Source organism: Nestor notabilis, unplaced genomic scaffold, assembly GCF_000696875.1.
Source record: "Nestor notabilis isolate BGI_N333 unplaced genomic scaffold, ASM69687v1 scaffold2674, whole genome shotgun sequence".
NCBI classification, from domain to species: domain Eukaryota; kingdom Metazoa; phylum Chordata; class Aves; order Psittaciformes; family Psittacidae; genus Nestor; species Nestor notabilis.
Window position 1 is genome coordinate 1 of NW_009924973.1, and position 21,777 is coordinate 21,777.

General features: G+C 40.3%; 1 protein-coding gene across 1 annotated transcript; it reads right to left on the bottom strand.

Annotated features, from left to right (window-relative positions):
• Positions 1–530: 530 nt before the first annotated feature.
• Positions 531–20,841, bottom strand: PAICS (phosphoribosylaminoimidazole carboxylase, phosphoribosylaminoimidazole succinocarboxamide synthetase; the record flags this gene model as incomplete). Its single annotated transcript, XM_010012812.1, has 4 exons — positions 20,454–20,841; positions 5,898–5,984; positions 1,645–1,720; positions 531–928 (listed from the first exon to the last, which is right to left on the bottom strand). Coding segments are annotated over exons 1-4 (949 nt in total), but the record flags the coding sequence as incomplete, so codon positions are not given.
• Between the last annotated feature and the right edge of the window lie 936 nt (positions 20,842–21,777).

Sequence of the window (21,777 nt, forward strand, 5' to 3'; positions counted from 1 at the left end):
TATTAATATTTTAATATTAATAATGATATTAATAATGGTTATGTTACTATATATTATTATATAATACAAACATCACTGCCCTGGATTTTTCTCTCTTGGCTGTAGTGTGAATTGAATTAGTGAAGTTTACTTTTTTGAGTTCCTTCACTTTGCTTGATTGTTACAGATTTCTGCAGTTCTAAATGGTATGAGCTTGCAGCTCTCTATCCATAAGACTTTACATTCCTCACTAGATCACCTCTAACACCTGCCACATTTTCTACCACCATTTCACTGTATCTCAAGCTTCCAAAGCACAAAGATTCTCCAATAAAGCTTCAGGTGCTTTCACTTTTTGTTACTGTTCTCACTTCTAAACTCCTCCAAAGACCATTACCCTTCACTGAGTTTTGCCTATGTGACCATACAGATACAGGCTTTTCAGTTATTTTCCCTCCCCATTCTGGCCACATATTTCACCGTAAAGCATGGGTCAACAGGCTTCAAGTTTTATTTTAAATGCTTTGTCTCATCGCTGAGGTTTTTAGTACCTGATAGGAGACTTGAACTTTCACATCCCCAGCCTGAGGGACCCAGAGGCTGTCTTCTTAAGATGCAGTCAACTTCATCGTAAAATCTCATTTTTCTCCTGGGATTACCAAGATGCTCATTTTCCTTCTGCAGTGCACGGTACTCATATTTTAGGTTCTTGTACTTTGTGCGGCACTGTTTCCAGTCTCTGTCTATGCCACGTTTCATTAACCTTCTGGCAATTTCCTCAAATATTTCTTTATTTCTTGTGGCCCCTTCAAGCATTTGTTGTATCTTTTCATCTGACCATATGTTTATCAGGGCTCTGACCTCATTGTCACTCCAGTGTTTTCCTGCTCCAGTATCGTTAACTGTAATAACTTTAAAGTGATTTTGTGCTTCTTCCAAGGGGATGTGACTGTCTGAAAATATAAATGAAACAACAACTGAATATTCCTGAATATACATATATTAAAGTGTAATTGTAGCTAATGGTTTGGTAAGCAGCTGAAGGGTTAATTAATATTTATAATAATCTCTTATTAGGAAACTCTTCATTTTACAATGTTAATATCCATACATGATTACCTTTCTGTTACGTATGCAAAATACGTAGCAAGTAAAATCTCTTGTTTTCTCCAAGGCATCTAAAATGCCACAATTGCCAGTGTAATTTTGTTGCTGTTGTTGGTCAAATTAAAGACAGATGTATCCAAGTGGTACATGCAGGAAAGCAATAGGCCTTAAGTTTTAAAGTGATAAGGTATCGACATTGATAAGAAAATGGGTTTCCAGTATAGTTTCAAATTAGTAGGCAAAATATCATGCAAATGGAAATGTTACTGGGGATTCAGCAGAGAAGAATAAATCTTCAGATTCAAAAATACTCAGAAGTAGGCAGGTACTGCTCATCAGGTAAGTATAGAAGGCAAAGCTGAACAACAGTATTAGTGCAAGTTTTGCTCATGACAGGGAACAGAGCTACAAAACTAATTTGTAAGTTTAGTGATGAAGCTAACTGGAGTCAGAGTAGAAAAGTACGGCTTTGTTTACAGAAGAGGTCTGGTTGCTCCAGCTGTGGTACTGTGCTTACAATGCAATTCTGTTTCAGAATAAATGCGTGGAAAATAATGCTTACCTGTCCCAACCATCCGTTTTGCTACTGGTGTGCAAGATCTGTCTTCTGAGGTAGTGCTTAGAGAATCATCATCTGTAGAAATACGCACTTTTAAATAGACTTAGACAAATAAATTGTTAATATTATTGCGATCTTCCTTATGTAACACCTATCTTCGCTTAAAAATGTCATAACCCATTAATCTAACCCATTAATTATAGAATCACAGAACCATAGAGTTGTTTAAGTTGGAAAAGACCTTTAAGATCATGGAGTCTAACTGTTAACCCAGCACTGCCAAGCCCACCACTAAACCAGGTTCCAGAGTGCCACATCTATGTGTCTCTCAAATACATTCAGGGATGGTGACTCCACCACTTCCCAGGGCAGCCTCTTCCAATGCTTGACAACCCTTTCTGGGAAGAAGTGTTTCCTAACATCCAGTCTAACCCTCCCCTAGTGCAACTTGAGGCCATTCCCTCGTGTCCTGTGCTTGGGAGAAGAGACTGACCCCCACCTCACTACAGCCTCTTTCAGGTAGTTGTAGGGAGTGATAAGGTCCTCCCTGAGCCTCCTTTTCTCCAAGCTAAACCCCCTTGGTTCCCTCAGCCGTTCTTATCACACTTGTGCTCCAGACCCTTCACCAGCTCTGTTGCCCTTTTCTGAACCCACGCCAGCACCTCACTGTCTCTCTTGCACTGAGGGGCTCAGGACTGAACACAGGATTTGAGGTGCAGCCTCAGCAGTGCCCAGTGCAGGGGGATGATCACTGCTCTGGCCCTGCTGGCCACACTATTGCTGATACAGGCCAGGGTGCTGTTGGCCTTCTTGGCTGCCTGGGCACAAGCTGGATCATATTCAGCAGCTGTCGACCAACAGATTTCCACCGAGCAGCTTTCAGCCACTCTTCCCCAAGCCTGTAGCGTTCATGGGGTTGTTGTGACCCAAGTGCAGGACCCGGCCCTTTGCCTTGTTGAACCTCATACAACTGGCCTCGGTCCATTGATCAGCCTGCCCAGATCCCTCTGCAGAGCCTTCTTTCCCTCAAGCAGATCAACACTCCAACCCAACATGGTGTTACCTGTAAAGTTACTGAGAGTGCATTCAATCCTCTCATCTAGATCATCAATTAACGTATTAAACAGAACTGGTTCCCTGGGGAACGCTACTTGTGATGGTCTACCAACTGGATTTAACTCCATTCACCACAACCCTTTGGGGCCAGCCAGCCAGCCAGTTTTTAACCCAGTGAAGAGTACACCCATCCAAGCCACAAGCAGCTAGTTTCTCCAGGAGAATGCTGTGGGAAACGGTGTCAAAGGCTTTACTGAAGTCTAGGTAGACGACAAACGCCTCTCCATCATCCATTAAGCAGGTCACCTTGTTCAGGAGATCAGGTTAGTCAAGCAGTACTTGCTTTTCATAAACTCGTGCTGACTGACTGGGCCTTATCACCTGGTTGTCTTGTACATGCTGTGTGATGGCACTCAAGATGATCTGCTTCATAACCTTCCCTGGCACTGAGGTCAGGCTGACAGACCTGTGACAAACGCCTCTCCATCATCCATTAAGCAGGTCACCTTGTTCAGGAGATCAGGTTAGTCAAGCAGTACTTGCTTTTCATAAACTCGTGCTGACTGACTGGGCCTTATCACCTGGTTGTCTTGTACATGCTGTGTGATGGCACTCAAGATGATCTGCTTCATAACCTTCCCTGGCACTGAGGTCAGGCTGACAGACCTGTAGTTCCCCAGATCCCCTTTCTGGCCCTTGTAGATAGGCATCACATTTGCTAACGTCAGTCAACTGGGACCTCCCCAGTTAGCCAGGGCTGCTGATAAATGATTGTGAAAGTGGCTCTGTAAGCACTTCCATCAGCTCCCTCAGTACCACTGGGTAGATCCCGTCTGGCCCCATAGACTTCTGTGTACGTAAGTGGTGTAGCAGGTCACTGACCATTTCCCCTTGGATTATGGGGGCTTCATTCTGCTCCCCATCCCTGTCTTCCATGCCCTACCTCCACTAAGATGGCAGACCAAAGGACCTCACTAGCACACCATCCCTCAAACAGTGGCTGCTGGGGGCTTATCTCGAGCGAGCCTGATTGTTCCCTTTACCTACCTGGAAACTATTCTACGTGGCTTAAATGACAAATCAGGGAAGACGGAAGAACTATTTTTTATTCTACCAGTATCAGAGTTCTCTTCAAAATTCCACCTCTAACAGCATAGAAACATCATTATAGTCTTATTCTGCATGCCTACAAGCCAGGTTTTCTCTCTCTGCAGAGGTGAGGCTATAATAGCTTTGCACTCTTTCACAGCATAAAACCTATTCCCTTCAGAAGGAAAATTCAGGAGCCCTTAGGATTCTTAAAATCATCTGTGAACATGAAAACCCAGCTCTGCTGACTCTGGGCTCATTTCCTCATGCTTGGACTTCTCTGAGGCTGAAAGTTCACTTTTGTGTGGGTTGGGAGAGACAGAAAGATTAGTTCTCATCATTTTGGTAGGGTCTGATATAGACCAATTATTTTCAATACAGTTCTCAGTAAAGGGTAGAAGTAAATATTCCTTATATGTTTTGAAAAACTGAGCGCATTGTTTAGACTGTTAGAAATAAGAGGTTGTTGGTAAACAACCAGGTTCATTTGATTAGCTTTCTGTAATGGCACTTGCTAACATATGCCCAGAGTAATACTCTGAATTTGTATTTGCTTTATAGCTTGTTTTCTCTTAAGTGATTTGGCAAATACTTGCATTTCATAAGCCATATGCAGGAATAAGTTTCATACCTATGGAAAACTTAGAATCCGAAATTATACTCTTATAAGCATGTGTGATTTTCTTGGGGTACTAGAAGGAAAATGGTTTTTCATAAATAGGCTACCCCGTAACTCTTAAGAGAATTCTTACATCTTCCTTTAACACTTGCAGCTGTTGGAAATACAACCTTGGGCCAAAATGGAGCAGCAGTTCTACTGCTGGACTCTTCAAGGATTTATGTTTTGTTTTTACTATTATAAAACCCCCCATGGCTTTCATTTATGTGCTTATTCTCTCAACCATGCTGCTCTCTAATCTCTTTCTGCCTTTGGCAGTGCCACTTGTGTACTTCTGACTTGAGTTATTACTATCCTCAATGGGTATTACATGACAGGACCAGGGAATTTGTGTGTATAAGGCAGTCAGATGATTTGCATGATGCTTTATTCCGTGTCACTGTATGGACTCTTTTCTTTGTATTACTGTGACCTCGCTATGTCTCTGAACTTTCAGGGACACAGCTTTACTTTATCCTCAATATAACTTGTGTTTCTGTGTGTCACTGCTGTGATGGCATTGCTCTGATGTTGTCCGCTGTCTTGTACTTGTTACAGTTGTCTTTCATAATCAAGATCAGCCTATCCAAACAGTCATAAAAGCTGTGCTGGATAGGGTGTCTCAACACGCAAACTTGAGGTAACATAATTGCCAAGAAGGACGCTCTTGCCGGGATCACAGAAATACTGATGCGTACAATATCAATGCTATTGTAGAAACTCTCAACATAAAAGGCCAAAGAATTGTTGTTCACGGAATCATATACTGTAAAATATATTTTGATACAGGATGTCAGGTCAATATGTTTCAGTGTCATTATTATTTCCTCTGATGCCTCTTTTTCATGACCTTCCATGGTTTCTATGCTCATTTATTCCATACGATTAATATCCCTACTGTATTCTAATGTTAAATTTTAACATTTTTAAAAAACAGATCTTTTCCTAAATACTTGTCATTGAATGTATACATATCGCTGAGGCTCTCATTTCAGTTCGACTTGTGAAATAATTCAGCATATTTATGGTAATTGTTCAATAGTGAATAGTCTGAAATTAAATGAACTCCCATGAAGTAGTGTGAAAACACAGACAAGGTATAAAATGTTCAGCATTTCTGAGACAGCCATTTAGCTCTCCAGTTTCTCTTTTCTAGCACAACTGTATATGAAAAATAACAGTACTTGTGTCACAATCTAATACAGTCTTACCACCTCTAGAATAATAAGGGGAATATATTGTCTAGGAAAGTAAGATCATTTTATTAATCGGGGGAAGGAGAAAAAAGAGTTTATACATTTTTGCACTATGAGATAAAACAAAGCCCAGATTTTATCATAACCTAAAATGGGTATAATGTGTGGGAATAACCTATGAATCTTAGAAATCTGCAGTTCCCACTGAAGTAGAATGTGCTGTTAGAACCATCAAGACACAGTCTTGACCTACCTATGTCAATCGTCTCCTTCTTTATTTGTGTAGCTTCCAGGGCTGCCGGGGTGGAATTGGCAAAGTCCCCCTCATCTTCAAGGATTGCTGTAAAAAATATACAATTCTAATTAACTAAACAGGTCTTGAGGATCCCCAACTTCAGAATGCCATTAATGATAACTACTGCTAAAGATTTAATCTCTTAATACATTAAAGCTGCCATTTCTCCACAGTAGTGGGCTTAAGAGCAGAGTGCACTTAAATATTAAATCCAGAACCCCATGTAACAGCTGCATAATTCAAGTTTATGGGTTAAATGTGCAAACTTAAGTAATTTAAACCTGGATCAGAATTTGGTGAATGGTTCGCTGATCTTGGTTGTAACATACATGTAGTGACTGTTAAACCTCTATGCAGCGGAACATGCCAGATGGTGCTTTCATAAGGGGTGCTTCAGTACAGACCGAAATTATTGAAAGACTCTCAAGCGACTGGTGCCAAGAGTCACCGAATCATCCCCAAAAGGGACAAGGGCCCTGACGCTGCATCAGGGTGCTGTGCCTGGACGACTGATCTGCAGGGCTGCCTGCCTGCCTGATAAAGACAAAGTACTAAACGCCTGTCCTGAGAGCTGGTGAGGGGTTTACATCACACAGCTGGGCCCCTTGTGACAGAGGTGCCCCTGGGCTCCCCTCCACGGGGAGGAGAGCTCTGCTCCTCTGCCATTGGCCTCTGGTGTTTAAGGGAGGATTCCACCCCTCTGTCCCAGCACGGAGGGATGGGCAGGTGGATGATGCAAGTGGTCTTTCCGATCCTTGTTACCAGGTGAGGACACTGCTGTACAGAGATTAGATGGTGAAGGCCACACTGTGGATCGATGACGGCATTTTCCGGCTCCCAGCCTGTTCTCAGTCCATTCAAGAATATTGCCCCTAAACATTGAGCAATGAAGCATCATCCAGAGCCATTTTATTAAAAATTACCCCTCAAATCAATATGACCTTGTTTGCATCAGACGTTCTTTACTATGTGACCTGCACCATATGCCTTTTTATTTTTTCTCTTAGCCAACAATGTGGGTACAGAGCCTGGCTTTTTTTGCTAAGCCACTGTTCAGAGATTTTGGAGGGAAGGCAAGAGGAGAGCAAGACTGAGCCAAACAAAACAAACCATCGACAGTTCCTGGCATGGATAAAACACAGTGGCTCTGTCCACTGTGAAGCTTTAGTGAAACTATAGACAATTGCCAGCAAATACGCTTGCTCACAAGGCACCAAAGCAATACTGTCACAGTCCTTCCTTTTACCCTCTCAGACTGATGCAAGCTCTCTTCTCTTTTGGCACTCTGTCACTATCACTGCTTACCCTGTTTTCTGCCTCGTGAGGCAAGATTAGTAATTTGTCTCCTAATCCTCACTCTCATGTGTGTTTTTTATACCATAAAAAAGGAACGGGAAATGTCAAGAGGTAGGGAGAATTTTCGGAGTGTGGCCTATGTTTATGCTCCACCAGCTTGCAAAGTTTTCTGCCATTTCTGTCCTGCAGACTATGAGACTGGGTACAGGCAACTTGCATGCAGTTAGGGTTTTGTGTCTGCAGCCCAAGTGTGCCCTGAGCTAAGCCACTGAATAATCAAGAACTTTTGGTCGTGTGCTTCTCTGAAACACTCTTAATTCACACCAGCCTGGAGCATACATATTAAAATGTTATCTTTTGACTTTATATCTGTACATTTTAAAATTCCAAGCACACAGCAGTAAGTGCTCAAGCCGGTAAGTTCCTGAGTGTGTACCCACTTAAGATCTTAACCTTAAAAACCAGATTTTTAAAAAGCCCTTGCTTAGGAATGTATCTTGGCAGTGTCATGACTTATTCCAAATTTGTTCTGAGAAGGACATATAGTAAAGGATGCAGGGCACCAAATATCCTAAAATATAATTACAAAAAAGTTATTTATTTGAAGCAATACTTGTTGTAGATATTTTTTACGAACTATCGGACTGCTGGCATTCCCTATAATCTTGTTTTCATCTCCATTGTTGTTCCCTGGCACTTCAGATTTAATCAAACACCTATACACAGTCTGTGGTTGTACTGTGAAGTTGACAGACGTGGAATGTACATGTACATGGAATTCGAACTGATGAGTCTCTACTGCCTGTGTAAACTCAAAGAACTTGCTCTTCTAAATAGATTTCTGGAATTATCTGCCCTTAAAAGTGATTCCACGAAATAGGTAACATCAGTCAAAATGTCCAAATAAGTTTTTTATTCCCAGATTTATTTAATATTAGTATCTTCTACCAAAAAAAAAAAAAAAAAGATAAAAATTTAGTGGCCCCAGCCTTTCCTAAGCTGCTTTTGCTGAAAAAGACATGGATTTGTGACTGCTGTGATGCTCTTGCACCCTCTGCTGGCTAGTGTGCTGAAAATGTAAAAGAGCATGTAAGGATTTATCTCTGTCTTTTCCTTCTAGGGTGGGCATTTGCTGCTCTTTGAGTAGCAAACGTGTGGGTAGAGGTGAAAAACAATGCCATGACACATCAAATAACTAGGTATTTCCCTGAAACTGGTGTATCTGTCTTTTGACTAATACCATCTTATTTTTCTTCCTTACTTGAGTATGGCAAACCTGACTAGACTGTTTATAAAGATTGGCAGTGGTGACAGTGTTACTGTGGCTAATAACTTGGGTTCATATGTAAGATGGTGAGAAGCATGTGCGCTTGAGGCAGCTTGTGCCCTTCTCTGTATTTCTGCAGCTGTGGTTACCAGAAAGCAGATGTCTGCCCAGGCTACCTAGTGTATTATCTAGAGAAGTGTATGTATAACTGACTGCAAAGTCCATTAACTCCATGTACTAATTAGGAAGATACCATGATACAAGGTTAACAGAATTTCTAAATGCCTGTTTATGTCAAATTGTCTGGTTTTACAATTTTTTTAAAGGCACGTGAGTATATATAGATTATAATTACATGCCTATTGAGAAACAGTTTTCTGCATAAGTTCTATTGAATATGGAGTAGTACTTACAAAGTCACATCCTAAAGGCTGTTGATCATGAGACATCTGCTGATACCAAAGAACCAGTGTGATACATCACTGCCTGATTGCCTTTTACACTGTCTATCAGCAAGTATATTGATGAATACAGAGGTATATACAATCTCCGTACTTATCAGTCTCTCATGTTAAAAATATTTGAACTGACTAGGAAAGGCATGTACCACAATTGGAGAATAAAGGGTCTCCATGATATTGTTACATCAAAAGCGTGCGTCTTTTTCTGCTTTACATAATACCTAATTATGTTACCATTAATAACATTAAAGTTAGGCATCTTTTAGCACCTGAGATAAGATTGTTTGAGCCTGTATTGTTCATTTGGGACCAAGGGAAAGAATTCTGGAAACTGAAACTGCATCTCTTCATGATGGAGTGCTGTGGGTTTGCCTTTTTTTCCCCACAGAAATTTGAACAGTAGTCTGTAGAGTGGATAGGCTGAGCCAGAGACACTTCTAAGACACTTGCTATTTTAATCTTTCCCCATAAAATCAGATTGCAATTACAATTGCCCAGAAACAAACAAACAAACAGTTAAAATACATATATTTGAGAAGGGAAATGGTAATGAATGTGAAAGTCTTAACACCTTCATTTATCTTAAAGGAATGTTAAAGTGGTACATGAGTAAATGAGTATTCAGAACTTTACTAGAAGTATTCAGTGAACTTTATCTTAAATAACTCATTTGGAAGATTGCAGTCCAAAATGTTACAATGTTACGTAGCTTCAGGCAGTTTAGTAGCACTGGTGAAATTATGCATTATTACAGTGCCTTATTACTGCTAATGATGTGAAGTAGTTTTACTTGTTGACAGGGAGAAATAAGATTTGATGTATTTTACAAGTAGTCCCACAAAATAGTGTATATGATTTCTTATATATTTTGTCTCTCAAAATGAAGTTCCTTAGGTAATGCACTTTTCATAACAACCTGTTTTTCTCTCTGAATTCTATGAATGCCTCAGGTGCCCATGGGGATCTGGTAAAAGGCCAGTTACCTATTTCTTTGTCAACAAATTTAAATTAATAAATGTAATTGCTGTTGAATGGTAAAACAAAAATGCTACTGTCCGGTATACCTCAAATTACCTTTTATGATCAACCATGTCTTTACTTACTTGTCATAGCTGTTTCTTTTGTTATACGCAGAGCTGCCCAATGCTCTGGAGTAGTATTTATAGTAACATCATCTGTCAGAAGATTTTTAATTTGATATTAAAATAAAACTTTTAAGTTCACGTTAGACCATTTTAAATTCTGTAAGACTACTCCTTAATGCCTGATTTAGACCATATTCTGCCTCATGCTACTGAAAGAGATCATGAGGTCCTCTTGTGGAGAGTCAGGTCTTTCAGTTTTCTACACATTCATGTGTTTCTAGCTGAATGTTAAACTCCTATTTCCTCTGAAAGTTGTGCTTTCAGATGTAAACCATAATGTTTCTTTGTAAAGACCTTCATACTCAGACCTAGTAGTGATAATGAAGTTTTCATCCCCTGCATGAGCATTTATATAACTACATTAAATACCGATCATGTTATATTGTGAAAAAGAGAGTGCCGTTATTTGTTCCTGCACAGAAGACTGGATGGTTCTAATCCTTGGGAAGACATAGTTTAAATAAAAGTAAATGCAGTAATACATTGCAGTTAAGTTACTTAAAGCAGTAGCTTCTTCTTCTTTACATCTTGGGTCATGAATCTTTGAAATCATTACTTGCTAGACTGTGTTTTATTAAATTTAGCAGAGTGCTGTAAATGTGCATATATGCCTGCACTGAAAGTATGGTTATCGCTGTGACATTATCTCCTGCTTATAAGGTTTTTAGGCCTCTGCATTTTCTAACCATAATTACAATGTGAGCTTATTTTAGAAATCCATCTTAATTTAAAATACAAGACTTTTCAGTTACCTGGCTCAGAAACTTTCTTTATATCTGCAACCTGTAGGTCTTCTGACATATTACTAACAGAGTCCTCTTCACCTGTGTCTCCAGGCATTTCTGCGTAAATAATGCTATGTTAATTAGGGCACTGCATATGTGTGCTACATAAGAACAGTTGTGCTTTGTTAAATCAAAAGATCCATCCAACCTAGGGTGCTCTTTACACCAACAGGCAGTAGTAGATGCATTAGCAAAAAGCCTAGAAATGGCAACTGAAGAGTGAATCTTCTCCCAAAATGTTCTCATAGTTTTCAACCAGAGACTGTGTTATATGTTTCTTGACTTCTTCCATTACTTTACTAACTTCTAGTCTTACATTTGGCCACTATAATATCATGCCCTGTGTGGGATTCTTACTGTATTATTGTTACCGGCTGGGCTTAGACCATGACAGTTATAAAGAGTTTTATGTTTAGTTCCGTTCTCGAACAACAGGCATGTTTCTGGTTATACATGCCAATAAAAAATGTTTTAGCTCATGGGTAGTGAAGGTTCATCAGTCTACTCTAGTTATGCGCTCGTCCCTCCATTACCAAGTTATTCATCAATAGCACACACAGAAAGGCAGATTCTGCCAGCATTCTTGGTGCTATTCCTTTTGCTGTTTTCACAATAGTTGTCACACTAGTTTGGGAGTCTTGCTGCAGCCTGTAAAACTGGACTACGGGGAAGGATAAGAGATAGATTAAATGTTAATCTTTTAACCAAAGTGTGTAACTACAGACTTCTTTTGTTCAGTGTCTTCATTTTTCCAGTAACACAGTCTGTCCATTACTCTGATCCATTTTTTCATCTACGCTGGAAACACTCTCTTCTGCCATGATTTTGACTGGAAATGGTCCCTCTGTATCACTTTATCTTATCCTACGTATTCATCTTTTATCCCTCCTTTTGTTTCTCCATTCTATTTAAAATATTTGGGGCAATCACTCGGTCTGAAAGGTTACCTTATAACATAAGACAAAACTGCGAGACAAAATAGTAAGTTTCTATTCAATGTTCTTGCACCCCCCAGCAAATCGGTTAATCTACCTGGTTGCTTGGGGTGGGGAGGGTTAAATGATACATGGGTAGCTGAAGTACTTACCTATGGAGTTCTTTTCTGATTTTGCTTCTGTCCATTCTGGAGGCCTTTCACTTTCATCATTATCTGATTTACTTGCTTGTTCCATGGTGCTGTGCCCCAGAATAGCATCCAGTTCATTAAAAAATTTCATACTTTTACTTGCACTCCCTGAGTCTTGGGCACTTTTTACACTCTTGTATTCATGTTTCAGATTTTTGTATTTTGTCCTGCACTGCTTCCAGTCCCTGTCAATCCCAAACTTCTGAAGTCTAGCAGCAACCTGTTCAAATATTCTTTTATTTCTCACTGTCCCCTCCAGTTGTTGCTGGATATTTTTGTCTGACCATATGCGTATCAAAGCTCTGACTTCATTAACAGTCCAATGTTTTCCTCCTTCATTTGCTACTGTTGGGATACAAGTCGGTGTTTTGGAAGCCTCTATTGCTGATGCTGGATTACCTGTACCATGTGGGGTAAGGGAGAGACACAGATACAGGTTACCTGCATTGGAAGGTTGAGGAAGAACAGAGACAATGAGAATGAAGTATGCTATTTCCTCATGACTTGTCTCTCCAGAGAAAGATGGAACAGAGGTGATATTAAAATAAAGCTGTTGGTATTAATTTGTCAGCATTTTTGTTAATTCTGACATTATTTCTGCCTTCTCCTGAAAACCGGTATTAAGATACATTCAATTAATCTAAGCGGACCATTTCTTTCTGGTGTGCCCTAATACACTGAACTTTTACTTGTAACACCTTTGAGAATAAAGGATGAGCTGTTTTGTTGTTCAGGTATTAGTGCTGCATTGGCACAATGATAAACTGGGCCCTGAGTCACTGACACTAGCTCTAGACTTTCTGCCATACTTCTGGTCTTACACACATGCAGAGACTTAAACTGGGTAAGGATCTGAAGAATCTGATCCTAACTCTGTAACAAAGCACCCTGTTTGTGGGGAGCTGAGGAATGGAGACTTCTGTCTTTAGTCATGCAGGGACTGGTATGGTAATGAACCTGCTTCTTAAGTTACAGAACCTCCTCCTTCCTCAGTGCAGGGCAATCAAAATTATTTGGGGTTTTTTTTTAGTAGAAATTAAAGTTTGAGTTATCTTACCCTGCAGAACTAAGATATTTTTAAATTTTCTCCAGTCTTCAACTTTATTTTTTAATATTAGGGGGGTAATGGATGCCATGCAATTACTTAAAACACTGAAATATGATCTCTTACAGTTTTTTAGTGTTTCCTTGTTTCTAATTATGAATTATTGAAGTGATAAATGCCTTTGCCGGTGCCTTATTCTAAAAGGCCAAACCCGGTTACAGGGGTTTGATACTTAATAAGTCACCAAGCTTTGTGTGATGGCAAAAATATCTGACCTTTGCTTGTATATACAGCTTCAGTGGAGCATACTTGTGCATAACAACTGGTCTGGGGACAAACTTGTCCTAGATAGAGGCATTCTTTGCTAGTCTCTGTAATTCATTCTACTTGGGAAAAAGCTGTACTAACAGGTATCATTTTTTTCCCTGTTATTTCTGTGTTAACCAGGACTCTGCAGCAGCCAGCTCACTGGTATGTTGCTGAGGAGGGTAATTTTCAGGTGACATATCAGTTATGCTTTCTTCATTTCTTCCTGAGGGAGTCAAAGAAAATGCTCATTTACAGGTGAATGCAACCATAGGAACTGCCACGCTTGACAATTGCCAACATCAGATAGGCTGGATGTAGTTACTGGGAGCATTTTAACTATCCGCATTTCCACAGTGGTTCATTCTTCATTGCCAGATAGAGCCGCAGAGACCAGAGAGAAAAGGCCCAGGGGAAGAAAAGAGGAAGAAGAGTGCAGAAGGTGCTCCCTGCAGTTCGCAGGCAAAGCCAAAGAGTGTGGGGCAATCTGAGAGGGATAAGGTTTCTTTAGTTCTTATGTAGACCACTAGTAAGTTCATTTGCAATTGAGCTTACTTTCAGTTGTGGATATTAGTTCAAATAACTTCTAGTGACTTGGTGTATTTCTCATTTGTTCTGCTGTATGCAGAGTGGAAAACAGTGGCTTTGTTTGCTCCTCATTCCCTTTAAAAAACACGGTGATTCAAAATATCCTACCCGCAAGCACCACTTTGAAAGAAAGTTACAATCACTGAAAATTTTCCTCATGTCTCAAATGTAATTTAGCTGTAATTTGTTATAGAAAAGTTGCTATCACAGGGTATACAATATTTTTTATCTGAAAGACATGTTTATGCCATATTGCATTTTTTCTAAGCTTCCTCAAAATGAGAAATGTGCTGAAATGAAATAAAAATATTCAGCAATATAGATACAACGGCCTCAAAGTTTTTCTTTCAGCGAAAGAAATCTGAAAGACTAAGAGAGGCTCTAGGGGAAGACATTTTAGTATCAGTACATACTTGAGAGCCCATGCAAACTGAAGTTAATATTCTGGTTTCATAGAAAGCAGATTTCTCAGGACTGAACATTTTTTAGCAGACAAAATGAATCTGCTTGGCAGTGTGTTGCAAGAGCACTGAGTAACACAGACATATTCCTGTAACATTTGATTCAGATACTTAGTGCAGGAAAAGTTACGTGTGTATGTATGTGCATATAATTAAATGTGAGATTCTCATCTCTTCCTTAATTTCTTGTTATGCCAGACAAGAGGGGTTTAGTGTGTAACGGAGAAGCTGTAGGTTTAGCTGGAGGCTTGTTTTCTTCCTAAATATAGCACCTTGGAGGTTCTGTAGTGAAGCTGTAACTGGACTGGGATGTGTGCTGGGTCATAGAGGGTATATAAAACATGGAAAGCGCGTGTAAAAAATTCAGGACAATGCTGCTCTGCATCCAGGCAAGGAATCAGCTAATCGGTTGCCTAATTCTGCCTAAAACATATTCTGGTTTCTCCATTCCCTTTAGCAGCCCCCTGAAGGGGCTTAAACCTAGGATCTCCTTCCTCCTTCTGGCCTGCCAGATTTGTGCTTTTGCTCTGTAATGACTTGCCTGAGCAAAGCTACCATAGTAGGATGGTTTCCAAATGAGTTGTTATGTGTAGTTGGACTAAAGCATTGCTCACCACCCTTTGCTTGCAGAGCATTGCAAGTCTGCATTTTTCAGTGGGATGGGTCTGATCTCTGCGTCTCTCGTGGCTCAGGCTATTCAGTCATGCTGCTTTAAGCAGAAATTACATGAGTTGGAGAAAATCCAGAAGTTGACATGGGTTTCACACACTACCATTTGTCATACTTTCCACTAGCATTTAACAAAATTAATGTGATTAATATGATTAAACTATAGCATGGGATGTATTTTGAATGTGAAAGGTGGTCATGCAAGTATTACATCATCTACAGTGGTCAATATCTAGTGATGCATGGGACTGCTGAGTGGTAAAACTGAGAAGGAGATGGTGCAAAAAGTGTCTATTTTAAAGTTATGTTGATCAGAAATGGAATGACAGCGTATTCAAGCTATCAGAAAGTGCTGCTTTTTAGTTTTTGATCTCTGCGCCATCATACTATACCTAGTTGAACTGGTCTGACATGAGACATAAAAAGTAGTGGATCTCCTGGAGCATCCTCATCATCTTCTAAAGAAATTGATATTTCACCTGGGAAGGAAAGAGTTTTTAGATGAAAAATAGGTATGGACTAAGCTTAAATTCGTTTAAGTGAAAATGTCCATACACATTTGGAAGATAACAATGAGCAAATTATTAACTTTGTAATCTCCACAGTTAATTTGTATTTAAATTAAATTTAAAATCAATTTGGCCTGTCCTCATAAGGGGACACAAGTTAAAGAAGGTAAATTAAATTATTTTATATCTTGCATATGAAGCCTGTTTGAAATGTATTTTAATATTCTTGTAGAAACTGACTTGATTCTAGTAACTTGTATGCTTTCCTGACTCAGCATTCCGAGTGGGTAGCACATTAAAATGGCAGTTTTAAGGTAAATAATGAAAAGTAAGAGACATACAAATAAAAGTGGGCTTTGCATATGGATTCAGATAACCACAAATCCATTTATGCAACCAAAAAAGAAAAAGGAAAATCCAAGAAGAATATGAAGATAAGAATGTTCTGCAAAGAATTCTGGAAATCTGTGAAATTCATTAATAGCATAGGGGAAGCATGAAAGCATTTTGACTAGAGAACTGCTTTTTAAACAAATGTAGGAATGCTGACAGGATTCAGCTTTTTACAGTATGGCATTAAACATTTGTTTAAAAAGCAGAATCATAGCAATTGCTGTGTAAGTTTAGAAAGCAGCATGTAAGTCAGGTTCTGAATCAGCTTCATTTTCACAGAGGGCAGACTTTTAAGTTGTTCTCTGGCAGTACATTGTATTCAACGTCCCATGTCGAGAGGAGGTTTGCAGTGCTGATTCACGGCGCAGGAGTTGAGCTAGTGTCAGCTCCAGCCAGGCGGGTCACAGAGATCGAAGCTGCCGTGTTCAAGGTGCTGCAGTAGTTCGTCACAGGAGCAGTAACGGGGTGCGGTTAGGATGCAGCCTGGTGTCCCTGACGTAGGTGAAACTGGAAACTGCGTTTGAAAACAATATCCTAAATCCTCCTGACTTTCAGCAGGGCTCAGAGTGACTCATGGATGCAGTGGCCTCATCTCCAACTGCTCCCAGCTGTCTGCCTGGCTTCCCTGGCAGGAGCTGCTTCCCCCTGCGGCCGGATGAGGAGGGAAAGGTGTGCTCATGCCTCCACCTCTAGCGCCTGGACTGGCGTTTGACCTGCTGAAGGGCTGCAAAGCAGCCTATAGAGCGGGGAAATAAACTCTGTTGGAAGGCTGCCGAGTGTGACATGCGTTCTAGGATAAGCAGGCTTAATTACATTGTAATATTAAAGGGAAACAAGTTACTATTTTCAGAAGTAAGAACCCTTAACATACACCAAAAAAAAAGTTAGAATGTTTGATGAGAAAAAACAAGCATCTGATGAGCAAAAAAGTCACTTGATGAGATTATTGCACGCTCATTAAAAAGAAGAAAAGTATATAAAATACTTGCCAATGACATCCTTAATGTTTAAGTGCAGTCATGAAAAACTATGTGAGTGGCATTTGCAAGTGAGCATTTCTGAAGGATGTTTTTGGATTTCTAGTAGCTATCTGAGTTTTGTACATATGACAATATCATCACTGCTAATGCATTTTTGCCCAGGCTTGGTAATGTTTCTGCATTTTCTATGGTAAAGTGAAGGTTAACGAAAGTGACCAGTGAGTTAATATTTAAACATAGAGAAATATAAAAGAGTGTTAAGTCACTTAACATGAATTAGTAGGTGAGCTTAACTTTTGTAAATCATGTACTTGATTTATTAATACTTGATTTAACTTGAAACAAGCAAAACTGGTTAATGAAATGGAAAGGTCATTCATTTGAACTCTAATGAAAGATACCATTTTTCATAGTGCACCATCACTTCACATGGATTTTATTTGTTGTTGGTTACTGAGATAATACACAAATTACATTTTAAGACAGGTGAAGACGTTGACTTGTACCTGTTTTAGTTAGTATTTAAGCTACAACTCTGCCTCTGAAAACATGTATTTTGGGAGGACAACATGAACACCTCTGGCTTGCCCTGCTGACTGTGCTTATGCAAAGTGTCATCTTCCCATGAGAGAGCTGGGAATTGGCATGTGTGTTGCTACCACGTTTGTCCTGAGACACCTCTTTCTTAGATTTGATTGTGATTTTTAGTATTAATTTCTTCAATCACACTTTCTTAGATTTGATTGTGATTTTTAGTATTAATTTCTTCAATCACACTTTCAAAAGAAAACTGATTTTACCAGATATGAAGAAAAAACTCAGGGAAACACTATAGAAATACCATTCAGTCCCATAAAAGTAGTCTATTTTTAACCCTTCCTCCCCCTCCCCAACAATCTCCCAGTAGTTGAGATAATCAGGCAAATCAAACACAAAGGAGCGCTTGTAGCTTTACATTAAGGATGGATATGAGTATTTCCACTGAGGCTGTGCAGAATGGTAAAAGTACAGTCATTTCTTTGGGAGCATGCCCTGTCCCTTGTCATGCTTTTTAAACAAAACAAATTAGTATAGCTACCAAGTTCTTCAAACTAAATGATTCATGCATGGTGGACAGTATTATTCGGCACAGCTTTTAGTCTGATGACAGCATTTTGTTCTTGCTACCCAAGTCACAAGCCTAGACCTCCTTGATTCCTCCACCTTTGTCAAAATGAGGTGTCTCGGCATCCCTTTAAAGAGGGGAGGGCCATTTTTCCCTCCTCTCCTGTAAGGCTCTGTGGTTGAAAGGGAGAAGCCGAGGAGGGAACCTGCAGGGACAGAAATGTACGTTGGTCTGCCTGCCTTAGGGATGATGATACCCACATTAAAGCAGCCCCTTCCTCCCGAAGACGCGAGGGGGAGCAGCCAGGTCCACTGCTGGGGCAGTCGCAGTGGGCTGCCTTTGCCTCTGCCGGGAATCTCGTTCCTTTCCGTGAGAGCAATATAGGGAATTATGTTCCCTTCTGTGGGAGCAACACTGTCAGATCTGCCCCCACAGAAGAACTTGTGAGCATCAGCTGCAGAGCCACAGATGCCATGTTAGCCTTACAAGTGCCCTTCAAAGTACTGGGTTATGCAGACAGTGCAACTCCGACTGCAGTTGGACAAGGACTGGGCCTCTAGTACTCCAGTTACTTGCCCGACCTGTATTCTTAAATGAAGAAAGTTGATGTTCACAGCTGCTCTCTCTGCCCCTTGTTCTGGTTGTATGCATTCTGCATAGCTGTAGGACACATTTCTATCTTAGTGTGTTTTCTTTGTGGCTGAATTAGGTTGTTGTGAAAATCTTTGCATTTAAATTCTTGCCATTAGTGTTGCATTATTACTGTTAGTTGCATTTACATTTTTGTTTATCCGTTTGTTTCATTTTGGGTTTTGTTTTGTGTTGTTTTAAAGGAGGAACAGAAATGCTTGTGCATTTAAGAGTTATATTTAATTATACCACCTTCAGACCCAGACTGTCCTAATGCTTCAAAATTAGGTGTGTCTCACCCAGGAGTAATTTTTTTTAATACCTATTGTAGTGTGGGATTCACAACTGAAATTAACCTTTTCTGATTTAAATTTGCTAGAGAACTAAGGCAGATGTGAATTGGGATTAGCAGTTGGTGCAAACTACATTAAAACACAGACGGTAATCTAAGGGCAGATCCTCACATGAAGGACACTGTCTTATTTTCATGTAACAGCTTGTATTGGCCTCGGTTCTCCAAGTTTAAAAATAAAAATTGGATTGCAATACACTGCAGAAAGCACATGTTAAAATACTGTAAAATTGCCATTTTAATTTAAAGTGACTTTGACAGATCAGAGGCTTTCTGCTAGCGATGAGAAATTAAGGTCAGGCTTTCCATTAAGCTAAACAATGACAAGAAAAATGGCAATTTATTTTACTCAGACCTGTAAAACAGTATGATCGAGGGAGACGCGGAAACGTACTAGAGCCAGTCAGATGTCCAGCTCCTTTCTGTGCCTTTGACAGTCTCCTCTGATACTAATGTTGAGGTTTTTGTTTTCTTATAAAAGATTCACAATCTTAATTAATGTAAATCACCACATATTGTGGGAACAAACAGCTACGCTTTTAGTTTCTCTTTTTAGCCACGTTATTTTAGTACTTACAACTATTATTGGGGCTTATGCTTCAGTGACATTTAGAATGAGACAAGGAGATCTGAGTGATGTCAAATAGCAGATTGACCCTAATGAAATGTTAAGCACAGCTTAAATGCGTATGTAGAGAGGGCTGAATAAAACAAGAGATGCAAATAATTTGGTAGAAACCCTTTCAGAACAAAAGCAGTTGTATTCATTTGGTTTGCCTCAAAATAGTCTGATAAACTTGATTATTTTTTACCTCCCTTGCTATATTACAATTTTTTGAGACGTTATTAAACATCCCTCTTTCTCAAATATTTAAGTTGAATTGCTTACAAATTCATTTAATTTACCTTCAGTCATCATATGTAAGTTTTCAGTTACAGAGAAATAAGAACAAAAATCCTAAATTTCACTTGTAACACAAATAACGATTTAAAAAAACCTCACGACAGTTTCAGCCTTGAATCTTTAAGTTTACACCTGAGTTGCAGCTCTACAAAACCCGCTTCCAAAGTGCTGCAAACGGAAAGAAAACTGCTTTTCTTAATGCAATGTTTCAACCAGGTGCAGGAGCCTTGACACCAGCCAGTACTCTCCGAGGCTGCAACACAAGCCGTTAGCATAATTTTGCCAGAATTACGCTGTATTTACAGACTTCAACACTGGTGGGTGCTAACATTTTATTCCCCTGCTTGAGGAGCGCATCAAGTCAGTTCTAACCGTGCTGTCGGGGCTGCGCAGCCTCCGCTTCGGCTCCAGCGGCAAACTCGGGCTTCGGTTTTGTTCCCTTTGGGTTTCAAGCAAAGAGAAAGAAATAGAAGCAAAAAACCAGGTTTTTACCTTGCGTGCTCTCGGCTGTGGGGCTCGTGTTCAGCTGCGTCTCAGTTGCAGAACACCTGCCGTTCTCTTCTGCCGCTAATTGTGTGACGGGTTCGTATCGCAATATGGCATCCAGGTCATGGAAAAACTTCATGGTTTTAGAGACATCCCCAGAGTTGTGGGCATATTTAACCGTTCTGTATTCATACTTGAGGTTTTTATACTTTGCACGGCACTGCTTCCAATCCCTGCAAACTCCTAACTCCTGCAATCGCTTAGCAATGTAGATAAATATCCCTTTATTCCTCAGGGTGCCGTGGAGTTGCTTTCTGATGTTTTTTTCTGACCAGACGCTTAACAAGGCTTTAACCTCCTCCTCAGTCCAATGCTTCCCTGCTCCACTCTCCATGTTGAAAGTGACCTGGAAATGATTCACTATTTCTAGCCAAGATTTTGTTTCCTAGGAAACCAGGCGGCTGGTTGTCAGTTAGCTCTGCCGAGATGAAAGGATCTAGTTCTACTGGCTCAAGCTGCCTGAGGGGAGTAACTTGAGAAACTGCCAAATAAGCGGGCTCGGCGCTGGATCCCGCGGGAGAAGCCGCTGGGGCTTTGTGGTGGAGTGGTGTTAACCCTTCTGGGGGAAGGGGCTGCCCTGCCAACGCTGTCCTCTCTATTCCCAGGACACAGGGAATATAGAGGGTCATGCTGTCTTGTGCCTTAAAATAAACCCACAAACACACACATGAAGAGAACCTCGTAGAACCCATTCGTGTCTGCCCTTGGTGGGGTGGGCGCTGCGGCAGGGCCCCCCCCCCCCGGGGTAAAAGCTCGCCCTTGGTGGGGTGGGCGCGGCGGCAGCTCCCGCCTCCTGCGGGATAACAGCTGGAAACCGTGGAACACAGCTGCCGAACAAGCTGCAGTGGTTGACACGACACTAATGTGGATGGGGTCGTCCTGCTTTGTGTTTGTTCTCAGTTGGCTTTGAATCAGGGGTCGTATATGCCCATTTTAAGCACTAATATTCACTGGTTATTACTGATGTTTAATAAAAAACTTGCATTCTTCAAAATCTGGCTGAATTGATAGAATTGTGTGCACTTTGTGGTAATGATACTGAGCTTCCTTCTGTTTCATTAGCATTACGTGAAAGGCATAACCCAATGGCTTGACAAGGGCCTTTGACTCGCCATAGACCTTCGCTAGGATGTTTGCCTCCCTCTTTCTAACATCCCTCTTTCTTGCTGCTAATTTTGTTGATGTTTAAAGGGACAGTGCCAGTATTTAAATGGAAATTGCCTGTAATATTGACATTGGAATTAAAAGTTGCTGAATGCTGTGTATCAGT